Source organism: Lissotriton helveticus, chromosome 6 (assembly GCF_964261635.1).
Source record: "Lissotriton helveticus chromosome 6, aLisHel1.1, whole genome shotgun sequence".
Lineage (NCBI taxonomy): Eukaryota > Metazoa > Chordata > Amphibia > Caudata > Salamandridae > Lissotriton > Lissotriton helveticus.
The window spans coordinates 2,067,947,738-2,067,966,113 of NC_136067.1; the positions used below are offsets into that span (position 1 = coordinate 2,067,947,738).

Consider the following 18,376-nt stretch of genomic DNA (forward strand, 5'->3'; position numbering starts at 1 on the left):
ACTCCCCCACACACATCGGGGGACATATCCTTGATTTGGTGTGCTCTAACTTTCCCCTGTCTGGTATCCATCCTCTTCAAATACCCTGGTCTGATCACTCCCTGATTCAGTTTTCCTGGTCTATTGCTAAACCCGTGCTTTTAACAAAGTCCCCTTTAAGCAAACCCTCTCAGAGGATTGATGCTTCCGTCTTCAGCAGGGTTCTGTCTAATTCCCGGCCTTCTGCCAATGTGACACTGGAGGGTGCTATAATGATTTTTACTAACTGGATTGACCAGGCGGTGGAGTCTGTTACTCCTCTCCTCCCCGATAAGCGTGTTAGAAATGCGCCGTCCAAACCCTGGTATTCCAGCAACCTTAGAGCATTAAAGCACTCCTGTAAAAAACTTGAACGTTGCTGGAGACTAAATTATTGTCCATTGGCGAAAGCTGTACTCAGAAAAGTCCAGAGGGAGTATTATGGAGCTATTAAGGAGGCTAATAGCCTTTTCTTTACTGAGCGCATCGCCAGCTCTAAAAACAACTCAAAGGAAATATTTTCCATTGTACAGAGCTTTCTCAATCCTATTGCAGAGCGGATCGATCTGCCTGTTTCGGCAGAATAGTGTGAGAAACTGTCTGACTTTTTATTGACAAAATCCAGGCTATACAGGATTCTCTAGGGTCAGACTGCATTGAGCAGACTGACGCCCACACCTCAAGTTCACCAGTTCCCCCTCTGCCTGCCCCCTCACTAACGGCTTTTCAGCCGATCACTCCGAAAGACTCTCTATCTATCCTTTCATCTCTCAAATCAGAATCTCCCTCCGATCCGTGTTTTGCTAGACTGCTTGCTGAGGTGGCTGAGGTAGTTAATCCGGAGGTGAATACTATCATAAACCTATCACTTCAGACCGGCATTGTTCCCAAGGTATGGAAGGAGGCTAAACTTATACCACTCTTGAAAAAGCTCTCCTTAGATCCTAACATTCCTGCCAGCTATCGCCCTATTTCTTTACTTCCGGCGGTGGCTAAGATATGTGAGAAAGCAGTTTTAAGGCAGCTATCCACTTTCGTTGAGTCATCAGGTGCCCTTCATCCTGCTCAATCCGGATTTAGAACCTCCTATAGCACCGAGACTGCTCTTGTGGAAATATCAGAAGCCATAAGGGAGTGTTTGGACGGGGGCGGCAGAGCGGCGCTGATTTTATTGGACCTCTCTGCCGCCTTCGATATGGTCCCTCACCAACTACTCCTTTCTAGGCTCTCCCACATTGGCGTGTCTGGGCAGGCCTGGAAGTGGCTTGAATCCTTCCTAGTAGATCTCACACAGCAGGTCTGGATACCCCCTTTCTCTTCCACCCCTCGTACAGTGGCTACCGGAGTCCCTCAGGGCTCCCTTCTGCGCCCCTTGCTTTTTAACGTTTACGTTACCCCCCTGATCTTCCTCGCGGAGGAGCTGGGTGCAAAAGTCATTGCATATGCGGATGACACTCAGCTCCTCTTTACCTGGAAGGAAGGTGAAACATCTCTTTCAGCTGCCCAGCGCTGCCTCGCAGCGGTCTTTGGTTGGCTGGCCTGGGCACAGCTGAAGTGTAATGAGGGTAAATCGAAGGCTCTCCTCTACGGCCCTTTCCCATCGTTCTTTAAAGAGACTTTGAGGCCCCCTGAGTATCCCCAGCCATTGTCATCTGGCAATCCTGCTAAAAATCTGGGGATTTGGTTTGAGGAGGATCTTCGATTCTCTACTCAAATAAAGCGACTGGCAGGGGTATGCTTTGGTATCCTAAAATCTCTTAAGAAGTTCTTCCCTTTGCTACCTCAATTTGCCAAGGAAATGGTCACTCGGGCATTGATCTTGTGCCGCATTGACTACGCCAATGGCTTATACGTTGGACTCCCGGGATAACAGCCAAAGAAATTACAAGTAATTCAGAATGCGGCGGCCAGGGTTCAGCTGCAAATCCCTGGGCGCACAAGCATGAAGCAGCATTTACGCGACTTGCACTGGCTGCCTGTTGTCCACCGTATTTAGTTTAAGGCCCTTACGCTGGCTCATAGAGCCTTGCATGGTCTTGGCCCAGTTTACCTCCAATGGCGCTTTTCCTTCTACACGCCTCCTAGAAACCTCCGCTCTACCACTCTGTGCCTGACTACTGTTCCCCGCTTTCGCAGGGTTCGGTTAGGGGGTAGCTCCTTCTCCGTTAAGGCTACAGTGGCCTGGAATTCCCTTCCTCTGGAGTTGCGCAACATCCAAGACACTATGCTATTTAAGAATCAGCTGAAGACCTTCCTTTTTAACCAACCCATCTAAATATGCTGCTCGTTGTTATGGTTCACCTCCGTGCTGGGACACTCTTGAGTATCCGTGCGCGATATGAATGTATAATAACATAACATAACATAACACTTACTGACAATATATCAACACACAACATTTCAGCCTCTCTCCATAACCAATCACAAAGCTATGTTCACAAATCTCATCTGATAACTTCCACCCTGCAAGAGCATCATGCACATAATCTCGACACATTAAAAATACAAGAGCTGGCCCAAATACAAATGTTTTGTAAATAAGTCCTGGACTAACAAGGTCCCTCCCTCTGACGCTCACAGTCATTTCCCTTAACTCACACGTGGGTACTCAAGAGATGTGTGCCTCTTGCCCCTTCTACGGAGATCACAGCACACCTGGATCTGATATTCTAAAACATAAAGCCTCGGACATATGTGAATCCTGTAACTGAGAGGTATACATTTTAAAGAACTTTCTTTCTGCTTAAGGCTGTTGTATTCCTGGTTCCCCTGCAATGACAACGCTGATGCCCCACAGCAGTCACCTGCCTGGATAGGATGGCTTGGAACACACATGGTCCTGTGACAGTTATATGTAGTCTCTTACACTTGCTATCAGGATCTTCAAAGGTCCTGCTCTGTTGCCCCCTCCTCCTCTATTCTACCGGAAATGCACCTTTCAGCGCCTTGACGCACTTCCGCTGGCAGCCCATAGTGCAGCATTTCTCATCAGCGGCGCAGTTCCAGTCTTGGCCACAGGAGGGCGCATAGGCGGCAGGGCAGAGCGGTGATTTTGAAATATAAGATGGACAGACCCCTTCATGATCTGCAACAAAATAAACATTCAGTGACCTTGTTTTCATAGCGGTAATGCAGTAAACAATATTTGTGGAAAGAGAAATGCAACAAGTTCATGAGTTTGGCGGCCTCCAACTGAAAGCCCCGCCCCTTGCACTGCACTGTTTCCACGGTCATGGAGTCCCCAGGGCTTCGCTCTGCTCCATGTACACACGGATTAATAATTACTCATGCACAAACACGAACGATTTTTATAAATCAATGCCAAACAAACAGATCTACTGTGCAGATGTGGTAGTCGTGGGCAATATTCCTACACTCTCTTTGACTCTTACCTACACTGCTTTTTGTTGTCAATACAAAACAAGCCTGACTGCAGCATATTCATAGATAATGCAGGAGAAAGAATCCTCAAGGGCTTTACATAACTAGTCCTAATCTGTGCCCATTGGAACAAGACGCTGAAGGCGCCAAGGTCATCGCATGCACTCGCCCAGCAATGATCTCTGTATTTGGGCTGGTGAGGGCTGGGAAAATCACTCTGAGGGCTGTAATCTGTATGTCTTTATGCTTGCATTACAATACCTATACTTCCATGCATTTACGTGACCTAGCATTTACTTTGCCCACATTAATAACTCTAAACTTTAGGATAATGCAGTTTACTATATTTTAAATATAATTTTATTATGTTAAATTTCATGACTGATAACACAATGCCATTTTTTATATAATTCAAAATGATAAGTTTCCTTATTCTAATAAAACTTCTAAAGCTAAATTAAATGAAATTAATTTTCATTAAATGTAATTAAATTATTGTTTTTTATCACAAAGTACTTTTCAACTCCACCTATATTTCATTCTATTTAAATAAATTGACAATTAGTAATGTGAGAACAATACAAAAAACCCTAACCCTATAATTTATTTAATGCAAATAATGTATCTCACATTACAAGCATTCAGGTTGTATTGAAATAATTTTTATCCTAACCCTAAATTATATTAAATTTAAATAATTAAATCCTGCATTCTAGACGTCATGCTAACCTAACTATTCAGTTAATTAAATTGTGTGTTTACTGCTTTCTGACCGGAATGAGGGCACCGGCACACCGGGGCATCTCTTTTCTGAAAGGTTCTTGGTAAAAGTGATCTAAGGTCCAATCACTAGCTCTACTCAAGTGTGCGGCATTCCACCTGAGGGGCTGGAGGAACTAGGAAGCTACGGGCCAGATGTAGGTAAATTCAATTTAGCGAGTCATTAATAGCAATTTTTACCGAATTGCTATTAAGGACTCGCTAAATTGAATGCATGTAGGAATAGCTAAAATATTAGCAATTCCTTCAAATTCCTTAAAAACGAATCGCAAATTGAGATTCGTTAATAAGGAATACCTACCCATTCATTCCTATGGGCCAGGAGGCCCATAGGAATGAATGGGAAGATGTTCACTATTTGAGATTCAGTATTAAAGAATCGCAAATAGCAGGAGCTATTTCAAGGGTGCCAGGGTGTCAAAAGGACACCCTGTTGCACCCCTGAAATGTGCATGTGTGCACATGTGGCGTACATACATGCCCTAAGGGCATGAATGTGTGCCACATGGCACTTTAAAAAAGCAAAAAAGTGCTTTTTTACAGGACAATGCTAATTACCACCAACTTGAAGTTAGTGGTAGTTAGTGATTCCTTAAGACTAAAGTGCACTTTCTTTTGTACTGCTTACATTGCATTTAAGTAATCACAATTACCAATTCCTTAAATGCAAGAGCAAAATAAGGAATCGCAATTTTGCGATTCCTTATTGTGCTAGTAGGTTTAAACTCACCTACATTGCCCTCAGCCAAATACCGGTCGCAAACGCTGAAATGCGAATTTCAGCGTTAGCGAACGGTATTTGGCCACCTACAACTGGCCCTATGTGTACAATAAGGTTACCCTCTGTGGTATATAAATAAATAATACCAGATCTATGTTTGACTGGACATAGTAATAACAGATAGCTCAATAAATAAGAGTCAAGATTCGAGGTAGTAGGAGTTTGCAGGTTTAATACAGCATAAGGACAGGAACAGGACAACCTGCACAGGAATAGGATGGCAGCGCTGCCGGGGGCAGGATCGGAATCGGGACAACGGCGCTGGCGTAACATTTAATAACAGTGCACAAATATATATACTAAAACAATTGCATTACAATACATACAATAGGCGGAGCAGTGGGTGTGGTCAATAGCAGTCGCGAAAGATAAGGGTGAAAAGAGGTGTAACAGAAGGCGTTTACATAGACATGTGATGTAAACGTAACAGAATATGTCATAAATGGGGCGGAAACATGGAGGGGGCTATCTGAGGAGCCGGGACCTCTAACGTAGTGGTGCGTGCAAACTGACAATGACGTGTTACTAGGAGAAGCTGGGGGCTATGACTTCTGCGCTAGGAGCAGAGACTGAAGTCTGGAGAGTCAGGGCGACATGTACCTAAACACTATCTAGTATCTGATGTTTAGAGAACATGTTGATAGAATCCAGAAGTTATCGGGGTAAAGGCTAACAGACTCTAAGACTGGTGCATGCATTATTCTACATGTAGTGCGTGTTGAAGAATATTAAATGACCATTAATACAGTATTTCTCTTACATGGAGACGTAAAGGCTAGACGATGACTGAAACTATTGATGCGATTCAGTAGCTTAGGAATGCAGAGAAGGAGGGCTGGACTGATAACTAGAATCATAACATACTTTTGGCAGACTAGCAGGCAGAGCCAGGCCGAGCCGGGCACTGTGAGGCAGGAAGTAAGTGAAGGGTCAGGAATACAGGTGGGGGCTGTATCGCTCCTCAGCGAGGGCTCAGGAGACAGGAGCTGAATCTGGTGTCCGGGCCCTTTTGAGGCCTAGAAACGGGGACTTTTCAATGAAATAACGTGCACACTGAGAAACGTGGCAACGTAACCTTACATAGGCCTGATACTCGTAGCTTTCACGAGAACTGGAAACTGACATTTACGTATACCACAACTAAATCCAAGGACCAACAAATGAAACAACTGTTGTACCTGTCACGTAAAATCATTAATCAACGACTTCACGCGAGTACCATGGTCAGATACCATAAAGCGTCTAGAATCCCAAGGGGACTGAGAATATTATTAAAACCATCATTATGCAAAAATTCGAAAAAATTCACAGACAAGTGGTATGCTATCCTGAATAAATGTTCCTTGGACCTCATCCTGTTGATAGTTGAAGAACTGTCTCAAATATTAGAGGAACTTGATAATGAGCTAACAACAGTAAAGGAAGAGTTAGGTAAAATGATGACAACAGCAGAACTTGACCAAATACTAGAGGAAACCAAGACCCAATTGGCAAAACATATGGAGGAGGTCAATGAAAGAAAACTGCGTAAATATCGTCGTGATACCATCGACTATAAATTAAATGAAGTATATAGCTGGGCAGAAGTATATGCTAAACGGAGACAAAACCGCCCATACACCCAACAGACCGATACTTCATCTTCAGACACAGATGGCACTTCTGAGGCAGCTGGTAAAAGACCTACAAGAGTACCAACCACAGCTACTACAAGCACTTCAGCTCAGCCTTTTTTAGGAGAAGGCCCCAACGAAGGGGACGACCGAGGAGGTCAAGACGAAAGCGTAGAACAGACGAAGGAGAAGGACCCTCCACAAACCAGACACATGATGTCCAAGAAAGAGAAGAAGAAGACCAAGACAACCTAGTCATTAACATTTCTGATACTCACCTAAACAAAGTACAGATGAAAACTTTACAAAAAGGCACATCATTTGTACCTACTGCTAATACCAACCACCTAGAAGTGAATATAAGTTTTTTCAAGCTGATGAGAAAACTTAGATTGCGTCATTTTTTCTCCAACATTGTAGGAGAACAACAGGACCAACAACCAAGCAAGGAAGATTCTCTGAAAGGTCTCACCACCACTAGTACCTATATGGCCCCAATCAGCCATAAAACTTTGGATTTGTTCGAACAACTGGTCAAACAAGACCTTACTAAAATCAACTATCGCAAAAAAACAAAAAGTAAAAACCTCACTCAGAAAGAACTAGCTACTCTTAAAAATATAGCATCTAACCCTCACATCATCTGTCAGAGAGCGGACAAGGGTGGCGCTCTGGTCATCATGAACAAAGAGTACTACATGTCACAAGCCCTGGTGCATTTAAATGATGAGAGTACCTATATGGAACTACAGACAAACCCTACCAAGGACATCCAAGTGGTACTACAAAGCATAATTACAGAAGGCATCAACAAAGGATGCGTGGATGACAAAATGAAAAAATACCTCATTATGGATCACCCTAGGACACCTAGATTTTACCTTACACCCAAGATCCACAAGGATCCTTTGCACCCACCTTGTCGCCCTATAGTATCAACATGTGGCAGTATACAGGAACCGATTGGGAAACTGTTAGATAAATATCTTCAACCTTATGTCATCACAATGAATTCCTTCATCAAGGACACCACAGACTTCTTAAATAAGTTGGACAACGTGAAATTGGAACCGAACGCAAAGATACTTATGTGTACCATTGACGTACAAGCACTGTACACCTCCATACCCCACTCATTGGGGATCGAGGCCGTGGAAGCTGCATTACTTGAGATGGAATACGATGAAAACATGAAAATATTCTTACTTGAGCTACTCAATTTCACGTTGATGCACAGTTTCTTCAAATGGGAGGACAAATGGTTCCTACAAAAGTCTGGTACCGCCATGGGAAATCCAGCAGCCCCAGCATACGCGAATATTTTCATGCACCAATATGAAAATAAATACATTCTACAGAACACCCAATGGCAGCAAGGACTACGTCTATACCTGCGATTTATAGACGATATCTTTATCTTGTGGAAAGATACAAAAGATCAACTCATCAGCAATATTCAACAGTTAAATCTGATTGATCCCAGAATCCAATTTACTCACATTATAAATGAAACACAAATCAACTACTTGGATGTAACCATCTCTAGAACAGGTGAGAAGTTTGAAACTACCCTATACACCAAGGCGACCGATCGCAATAACCTTCTGGCCTACCAAAGCTTCCACCCTACACCTCTCAAGCAACACTTGCCATACTCTCAATTACTCCGTGTACAAAGAATTGTCTCAGACCCGAAGGAATCCAAGACACAAGCAATTAGCATGATCAATAAATTCAAAAAAAGAGGATACCCAGATGATGTATTGCAGGAAGCTCAAGAAAGAGCCACAGCTAAAAACAGACAGTCCTTACTTACATCTAAAACCAGTAAGAAAACCACCAAAATCACATGTGTGAGCAAATACTCCACAATCACTCCACAATTTAAGAAAATCATCAAAAGACATTGGCGTTTGCTAAAAACAGAATTAGATTTCAATAACATCTTCCAGGATGAACCCATTTTTGCATTTACCAGAGCGCAGAACCTTGGTGAAATCATAAAAAAATCGACTCTCACAAAACAGCCTACTATTTACAAAGGTACCATTCCGTGCAGAAATTGCAGCAATTGCAATAACATTATGGAGGGTAACACCATCACACACCCTATGCGGGGTAATAAAATCAAACTCCTGGTTAATGGAACCTGCGACACGAAAAATGTTATCTACATGTTAAAATGCCCATGTGGTAAAGCATATGTGGGACAAACTGAACGCAAGCTCAAAACAAGACTGACTGAGCATAAAAGTAACATAAGAACAAAAGCAGCCAAATCAGCGGTTGCCAATCACTTCATTGAACAAAACCACCAGATTAATCAGATCAAAGCATGCATATTGGAAATTGTGGAAAAAGATGAGGAGAGTGATAACAGAAAGACTTTGCTAAAACGTGAAAATTACTGGATATTTCATTTACAAACACTGCGCCCCCAGGGGATCAATGAAAGAACTGAATTTAGCTGCTATTTATAAGCTTGTAATGATTATACTTAAATGCATTATGTACCTCTGTCTCCATGGTAAATTAATCGTATTTATCGTTTAGCTGTGAAATGTTTGTATCGTTTTGGAAAATTGTTACATATCTCGTACTTGCCCTTTAACAAATGTAGGCGCGCCTTTTAAAAAACCTTAGCACAACCCACACGCGTCACACGCCAACTTAGTACCGCGCTGAGAGCTTTGGTTGCATCGCTAAGAGAATCTACGTTCCCGTATACCCGGTAAGAAGGAACATCATATAACTGCTGGCAGTTTACTCGTAACATCACATTTATTTAATATCAGCACCGAGAGCATTCATTCTGAGTGCTCTTGCACGCAAGTTAACCTCGCGCTTCGGGAACTGTTACTTAAACAACCATGCCGCATTATGCTTAACAATTTGAGCTTATTTAAAAGACACGTGAACTTTTTTAAAAATATTACTATCCTGAATGTTTGCTTTCACGTACGTTTGCTAGATAATGCGTTCCGCTAAGCATGTAATTAACCTATTAGGTTTCCCGAATCCTAGTACCGGCTCACTAGATTGTGTATATAAGGCTTTGATCACGGACTACAATATCGAATGTGCATTTAGATGCGGGTTGTTTTAAATGGTAGCACCAGAAATGCATGAACCTTAAGTTAATGATGCCAGATATGAAATGTAAGTGATTTACATACTACTGTTAAAGTATAAATAGTGACAGTTACCACTCCTTGTTTCAGAGTTTTCCCAGATGAAGGCCAGTGGGCCGAAATGCATTGGAACTAATGGATGGTTGGGAATACTTGAACTGTTGTAAAAAACAAATGAAAGTTGAATATTAATCATCGAATATCTCTATTGAAGTATGAATAAAATACTGCAATGAAAAGGAACTTTAAGCTTGGAACACTTTATTGATTAAATTTCGCTGGTTGACCTAGCACACAAATAATCTGTGCCCTTTGTGACACTAGTGCCGTTCAGTGCTAGTGCGTCTTGTAGATACTAGAGATGGACACAACTGTAAGTGCGTCTTTAATCAAACATGGGAAATACATATGCATATTAATCATGCACACATAACATAAGATGGGGGACACGTAGGGACACAGAACATGGCAAAATTTACTTTTCCACATTCCCTCCTTGTCACTACGTTTCCATCAGGAAACATCAATATTCATGATACCATCTATTATTTCATACAGTATCATTTGCTCGTCTCGAATTTTCTTGGAACTGGATTTAGAACGGGACTTGGGACTAGGAATACAAGAGGTAGCACAAATGCCGCAAATCGCAGGGCCACATTTTATACAGAGGCAGCAACTAAATATGATCGCTACTGCAATACCTAGAAAGGACAACACTTTCCATCCCCAGGCGGAAATTATATTCCAGAACCAACCGGACCATGTCCAGGTGCCTGGATTTTGGTGTAACAGATGGGCAATTTTATGGAGTCTGGTTATAGCTGAATAAACAGACGGCGCGTTATTAGGAATGAAAATGCAGCAACTAGATCCGATGACTCTACATGCCCCGCCCCTATCGGCCAGTATGACGTCAAGGACGAGACGATTCTGGAGCACGACAATTCTCATAAAGGATTGCTCTTCGGTTAAGTTACCTAGAGCAGAGGTAGTCTCAATCACTACTGCTTCAAGTGTTCTGGTTAATCTACGTATCAGTTTACTATTCACGACAGTACCTAAGTAGGGAAAGACACCTTTATTGATATCTATGTATTGTTCTAGAGCAGTTTCAGTATAATCAACAATCGGGAGGTCTCTCTTGTGTCTAGTATGTACTAGGTGGGAGTTCCTATGATAGTCAGGTGGGGCTAGAAAAACTGGTGGCAGTAGGAAGGCAATGTAACAGGTTCCCTCCCAATCGAGGGGCAGACGAACATATGCGGTTTGACCACAAACAAAATAAGAATGACGTGAAGCTTTGAAAATAGATTTCCCACTGTCACTATACTTGACAATAGTAGTACAATCACTATGTCCTACATGTACGGAACCATTCTTTCTGACACATAATTCAGCTTTGACTGGTAATACTGACATAGCAGGTAAGTCTGGAGTAGTATCAGACTGAACATTCAGGACCATGAAATTCGAAGAATAATTACCCAAATTATAAACTTCATTTTCTAGATCTAACCCTGTTCTATGGGAAAGACCTTGCTTGTCTGGAAAACATGTACTGTTCAGAAAGGACATATCATTTGAGGATGACGTTAACGTGGACCATGCTCCACATGAACCGTTATGTGAAAATGGATAAGGAAACAGTGGCAGAACTCCCTTCGGTGTCTGGAAAGGGGGGAGTCGACCACACACCCAACAATTAGTGGCATTGCTGGTCTGGTGTGAATAATGTAACATGCGGATAAAGGAATTATTTCGCATAGCAAGACGATAAGATAGTTCATGAGGAGGTAGATCACTAAACGTATGCTCTACTGTAGTATTAGAAGACTTATTTACATGAGAAACTGGAAAATATAAATACAATGCATAACTTATGCAGGTAATCATAAGGCTGAGATATAGCAGAAAACATAAAATAATAATGCAACTTTTAGAGTTCTCACTAACTCTCTCTCTATGGGGGTCTATTTTATACATGTCAGAAACCGGTCTAACCGTTTCACCTAGGGGAGGACTTAGACAATCAAACTGGCTGACTTATTTTACTAGACCTTAATTTTAACTTATACTCCTGCTGCGGAGTTTTCTCTAACAGGGAGGGTTTCGTATCAATGTCATTTGCGGGACAGTCCTTGAGAATAGTACTTTGGCAGTCTTTAAAATCCTGGGAAATGTTCTTGGAAACGGTCTTTAGTCCATAAAACTTCTTTACATGCGACAAATGCACCCAGCCCTTCCTGCCTTCCAGCTTGACGGCAGTACGGGTGGCCAGGAGGACTTGCTTGGGCTCCTTCCAGCGGGGCTCCAGCGGACTTGAACGATCAAAGTTCCTTACAAGAACCAGATTTCCGGGAACGATTTCATGCGGTGCCACCTCGGTATTGTCTGGAAATGCGGCGGCAACCTGTGAACGACAAGAGTGTAGGGCAGACATCAAGGAAGCTAGGTAATCTGTCAGCATATTACTTGAAACATCTGTAATACTTCGAGGTCTAGGTGTACCCCACATATTAGGGGGGCGGCCGAATACGACCTCGTACGGGGACAGACCTGATCTGGAATGTGCGACCATGCGCATATAAAACAGAGCGACTGGCAGAGCAACTAGCCAATCTACACCTTTTTCTTGACAGATTTTAGCAATACGTATTTTCAGGGTCTGATTATGTCTCTCTACTAGACCGGCTGCTTCAGGATGGCGTACACAATGGAACTTCCACTGGTACCCTAACAAAAGGGAAACGTGTTTCATCAGTTCAGATGAGAATGGCTGGCCGTTATCAGAATATACGACCCTAGGGAGTCCATAACGGGGGAAGAATTCACGAACCAACTGCTTGGCAGTGGTCGCGGCTGTGTAATCTGGAACTGGATATGCTTCTGTCCACCTGGACAAAGCGCATACAACTACAAGGACATACTTGAAACCTCGACATCGCTCCATCTGAATATAATCCATCTGGAGGACCTCAAAAGGGTGGTCAGGGGGTTGGAATCCACCTTGTTCCACCGGGACACTTTTACCTGGATTAAACTGGCAACATATCATACAGGTACGGACTTTCTGCTTGGCTGCAGCTCGTAAATGCTTGTTAAACCAAATGTTCTGGATACTGTCTAACATAGCTTTTTCTCCTAAGTGTGCTGGACTATGTGCGGTATTGATAATGACTTGAACCATAGAGTCGGGGAGAAACCATGTGGCTTTTCCCTTCGTTACCCATCCCTGATCTGTCTGGACCCCTCCTTGTTCGGACCATTTCTTGATTTCATCGGGAGTAGCATGTAACTGGATATCTATGACATCTTGAGTAGGGTCCTTAACTGTCATACAGGTAGTCGGATCTGGAGTATGTGTCTGTGTCGGATTAACTGACATGTCTGGAGTCTGTGCTGTAAGCTTGGCTGTGCGATCTGCTAGATCATTACCTTGAGAAATAATGTCAGTAACTTTCGTATGTGCTTTGCATTTCATGATAGCAATAGATGTCGGTAAATGTATGGCATCTAACAGAGCTTGAATGAGGAGACCATGCTGAATCTTGGTTCCATGAGAAGTCATGAAACCTCTCTCCTGCCAGAGCACTCCAAAGTCGTGTACAACTCCAAATGCGTAGCGTGAATCTGTGTAAACATTAACTTTCAGGTTCTTGGCGTGAATGCAGGCTTGTGTCAGAGCAACTAGCTCTGCTGCTTGAGCAGACAGGGTGTCAATACGGTGTGTTTCTATAACTTCAGTGTCAGTAGTCACTGCCTACGCGGCTACTAGTTCTCCTGTACTTGTTCTCATGCATGAACCATCCACATAAAGTGTCAGGTCGGGATCTGGTAAAGGAATATCTGTCAGATCTTGTCTTGGCTTAGTCATAGTGTTAACTGCTTCCACACAGTCGTGTGTGGCAGGATTCGAAATAACTGACGGTAACAGTGTAGCAGGATTTAGAACGTTGCAGCGTCTGATTTCTATGTGTGGCTGGAACAGTGTCAGTTCATAACCTGTTAAACGTGCAATTGTCAAGTGCTGAGTCTGTGTTCAGTTTAAAAGAACTTCCACGGAGTGTGGAACTTGTACTGTCAAGGAATGTCCTAATACTATGGAATCACTTTGTCTGATAGCCAGTGCTGTGGCTGCAACTGACTTGAGGCACGCAGGCAGAGCCTGGGCTACTGGATCTAATGTGCTCGAAAAATAAGCACAGGGCTTGTATTGTCCTGCTTGATCTTGCGTGAGAACAGATAATGCTGTACCATCACGTTCTGTGACGAAAAGTGTAAAAGGCTTACTGTAGTTCGGTGTAGCTAGAACAGGAGCTTGGCATAGAGCTTTCTTTAACTCATTGAAACTAAGTGTATGCTCAGATGTCCAAGGGAGGACAGTCGATACGGCTGCCTCCTGTGTCGTTAACTGTATCAGTGGTTTGGCTAGAAATGCATACTGAGGAATCCATTGTCTGCAATAAGAAGTAAGGCCGATAAAAGCACGTACCTCCTTCTGGGTCTTGGGCTGAGGAAGACTCGCTATTAACTGGATACGGTCTGGTGTCAACTGCCTACCCCACTTGGACAGTAAGTGGCCTAAGTAGATCACTTGCTGGACACAGAATTGAAGCTTCGAAGGGGACACCTTGTGCCCCATCTCGGCAAGGAAATACAAGACTGTAAGTGATGCTCGCTCGCAAGCACGTTCAGAACGGGCTGTGATCAGTAGATCATCGACATACTGGAGCAGGGCAGTGTCTGTTGGCATGTGAATGTTGTCTAGTTGTCTCTTAAGTGCTTGACTGTAAATACTAGGGCTTTCTGTGAAACCTTGAGGAGCTCGTGTGAATTTATAGCTCCTTCCATTTAAACAAAATCCGAAAAGAAACTGGCTGTCTGGATGAATGGGGACACTGAAAAACGCGTTCTTGAGGTCTATGACTGTAAAAAATGAGGCTTCGGAATCAATGGCTGTCAATAGGGAAGAGATATCTGGGACAACTGGGTACTGGGGAATAATACATTTATTGAGTTCTCGAAGGTCAATCACTAATCGATATACTGGGGGTGCATTTGGATCAGTACGTTTCATGACTGGAATGATCGGAGAATTGCATACATTGGAGTCAGTTTCTACAACTACTCCTTGAGCCATGAGCTCGTCAATAATTTTGGATAAGGCTGCTACAGCCTCAGGTGGTAATCTGTACTGTCTGATTCGTGGTAACACTACACCTGGCTTGAGAGTCACACGATGGGGTGTGATTTGCATGAAGCCAACATCAGTTGGACCTTGCGCCCATAGATGCTGCGGAACATTAGACAATCTCGGATCAAAATCTCGTAATACATAGTGACCCTTGAAGTCACGTAAAAACAAACGTATTCCCTCGGGGGAACAACATTTGACTGCACCTAATTCTTTCAGTGTCTTAATGCCTAACAAATTTTCTGGACATGACTTCGTAAGTAATAGATCAGTAGTGCGGGACAATGGACCTACTTCTAAAGTAACTGGCTTAGATATCTCGTTTACAATAGGCTTTCCTGAAAATCCAAGGGAAACATTTCTAGAGCCTGAGAGCGGAGCCCCTGGAACTTCGGCGTGACTTATAGTGGTCCTACTTGCCCCTGTATCAATCAGAAACTTTCTGTCTTTCCCTAATACTTGACTATGAACGGATGTATGACGTTACAACGCATACTTTTACTCCGCAGACCATTACAATGCGACTTTTACTCCGCATACCGTTACAACGCATAGCGCCTTGGGGCGCTGGATAGTGGTAAGTATAATTTACTATTCTAACTCCAGTCCCCGTGGACCCTAGGGAAGGTGTTGGATAGTAAATTATACTTATTACCTATCCTAGAGCGCCCCCCAGCGCAATGCGTTGTAATGGTATGCGGAGTAATGGTCGCGTTGTAATGGTAGTGCGGAGTAAAAAATGCGTTGTAACAGGTGTATACCCTATGAACATAGGGACCCTCTTGATCTACAGGAATCTCGATGAGAGGCAAGCCTACCTCCCTCTCTAGGCTGTTTCATGAATACTGTTGATACTCTGGATACTCTGTCTGAGCATACTGGTACATCTGCTGTGTAACATGCTGTGTTGCAGCAATAGGCTGCGGTGCTGGAACTGTCTGTTGTGCATTCTGTGGCTGGAAAGTCTGTGAAACTTGTTCTTGTCTAGGCGGACGTGGTCTTTCTTTAGTTTTACCAGTAGCTATATTATGTTTCAGAACTGCACACTCGTTTATGAAATGACCTGGCTGTTTACAATAATTGCATGTCCCTTTAACGGGAGCTGCAGAATGACTGGCTTGATTCGGACCCCTCTTCTGACTGTCTTGTGGAATAGATTGTGCAACTAGTACTTTCATTTTCGTGTCTTTCATACGTTTTCTCTCGTGTTCTTGCTCTTCTCTGATTCTATTCTGATGATACTGGAGCATCTGTAACATCTGGGACGGGGTACTAGCTTGCCATGTACTTTCGACTTTCAAAACTCGATTCTTAACTTGTGGACTTGAATTCTCGACTAATTTAGTAACAAAAAGATGAGGGTATGACTCGCTACTCGTCTTCAATCCACTGTTTATAATAAAACATTTTTCAAATCTAGAATAAAAATCACTAGTATCTTCATCTTGTTTCTGTTTACAGGCTGAGATTGCATCCCAGTCTTCCTTTTTAGTGGCTAACAATCTGGGCAAAACTTGTATTAACAGTTCTGGTAATTCTTTACATTTCTCTCCAAGACCGGTAACTGGTACTCGTATCTTATCTTCAGCTTCTAGAACTGCCCAATCGATCTTTTTCTCTCCCACCTCCCATTCTTTTTCCTTGAGTTTCTCATATATGCCCGCAGGCAACAGGACTTTTAACATTTTAATAATATCTGGATACGTATATTCTCCCATACGGAGCATGTCCTTTAATTCTCGGTGGAACCCTGCTGGATCTTTGTCATGACAAGAAATTAATTTCTTCATCTCTAAGAGTTCCATTTTTGTAATCGGGGTGTAAACAAATACTCGTTGCATTTCACCATCTGCTGTCCTGACTGGGTGTACTTCTCGTAACGGATTCTGTCTATCTATGTAAAACGGTTTACTTTCTGGAGGTGAGACATGAACAAAATGCGGGTTCAAAAACATACTATATTTATGGCGCTGTTCTAGAATGACACTAATTAAATCGGTACCTAAACCTTTCCACCTATACTGGAGTAACTCGTTCAGGACATCATGTAACGGACCTGGATCAGAATGTTGACCCTCATACAATGTGATGAGGTGCTGAATCATATACATACCCACCAGTCGTTGCTCGGCTGGGGGCAATTTCAGAAACATTTGTGCCACTATTTCGTCTGGAAAAGTGGTAGAATCAGTAGTCCATCGGACTGCTGATCGGGCTAGTTCTTGTTCATGCATAGTACTTAATTCACTATAACCGATTCGTGATTTCAAAATGTGATCGGTAGCTTGAAATACTTGTTCTAGAGAACCTTGTTCTGGTGCTGGATGATGAAAGATTTTCTTGTGTTCTAGGCGTAAATGGCGGTCTGGAAATCTAGATTTTCCTACATACGCTATTCTGGCGGTATTCTCGTCCTCTACCTCTTCTGTAGGAGAGTCATTCTCTTTCTCGCTTACTTGTGCTATTTTACGTTGTTCGTGTAACCTTATTATTTCCTTACGAATTTTCTTATACATACTCTCTATACTACTGATAGTTCTGTGCTTACCCTCGGCTATATTATCACTCCACCTTGTTAGTGTTCTCATTTCGGCCGGATCTTTGGTCGGATAATCTTGTTCCCTTATTAAACAATTAATCAGAAACTTTAATATCATGAGCTGGATCTCAGCTTTCCTTTGAGACATGGCTTCGCCAATACTTTCTGGATCACCCCCTGTACGGATGAAACAATATATTCTGTCTAGATCTTCTTTCATATCCGGTAGGGTGTCCAAATACCCGGTCACCCGTCTTACACGTATGGAGTATATAACCGTACTATCATCGCCTGTGACTGGATCATAGCGGCATTCAGTAAGAGCTCGTCGGATGTCTGCAACGGACTTATATTTGGGCGTACGCTGTAACGCACGTTCATGTAACTCGACTAACGTTACACGTTGGTGTGGTGGCGGGGTACCAGGAGGACCTCCTCCTGCGGCCCCTAGACTAGAATCGTCGACTGATACTCTTCGTGCTGGCAGAGTGGCTGATGTGGCGGGAAGTTGTACTATGGGCTGGACCGGGGGTACCGTAGCAGGTACTGCAAAAGGTGCCCCGGTGTCTGGAGGAGCAGGAATTGCATTATTTACAGGAACTGGCGGAACAGGATTTGCATATTCCGGGACTGTGTCGTCCAAATAGGACGAAATAAAAATATCAGCTGCGGTCGGTTTGTGACGTAACTTGATCGGAACTAAGGGTGGCGGAAAATTGCTGGATGCCTCCGGGGTCGCTTTTGGCAAGCCCTCGGCAAGAAGAGGATACATACCCTTAATAAGGGCATTCCTCTGTCTGTTCGGTTTTAACTCGTTCACCTATCTCGATTAATTCCCTTTCTTGGGCTCGTTCTAAGGATTCTCTACTTAATTCTGACTTTCTGATTTCTTTTTCGGTTCTTTTATGAGATTCTTTGCACCATAACTCGATGGCG

The 18,376-nt window shown here is 43.0% G+C and overlaps 1 protein-coding gene across 2 annotated transcripts in view; it reads right to left on the bottom strand.

Moving 5' to 3' along the window:
- Positions 1-18,376, bottom strand: part of LOC144764007 (uncharacterized) — a 174,916-nt gene that overhangs the window by 31,046 nt on the left and 125,494 nt on the right. The window contains exon 10 of one of the 2 annotated variants that reach the window (XM_078650135.1): positions 2,954-3,103. The exons of the other annotated variant lie outside the window; for it this stretch is intronic. Within the exon in view, the coding sequence (XP_078506261.1) occupies positions 2,954-3,103 (150 nt within the window). The remainder of the gene's footprint in view (positions 1-2,953; positions 3,104-18,376) is intronic. 2 annotated transcript variants of the gene reach the window in all.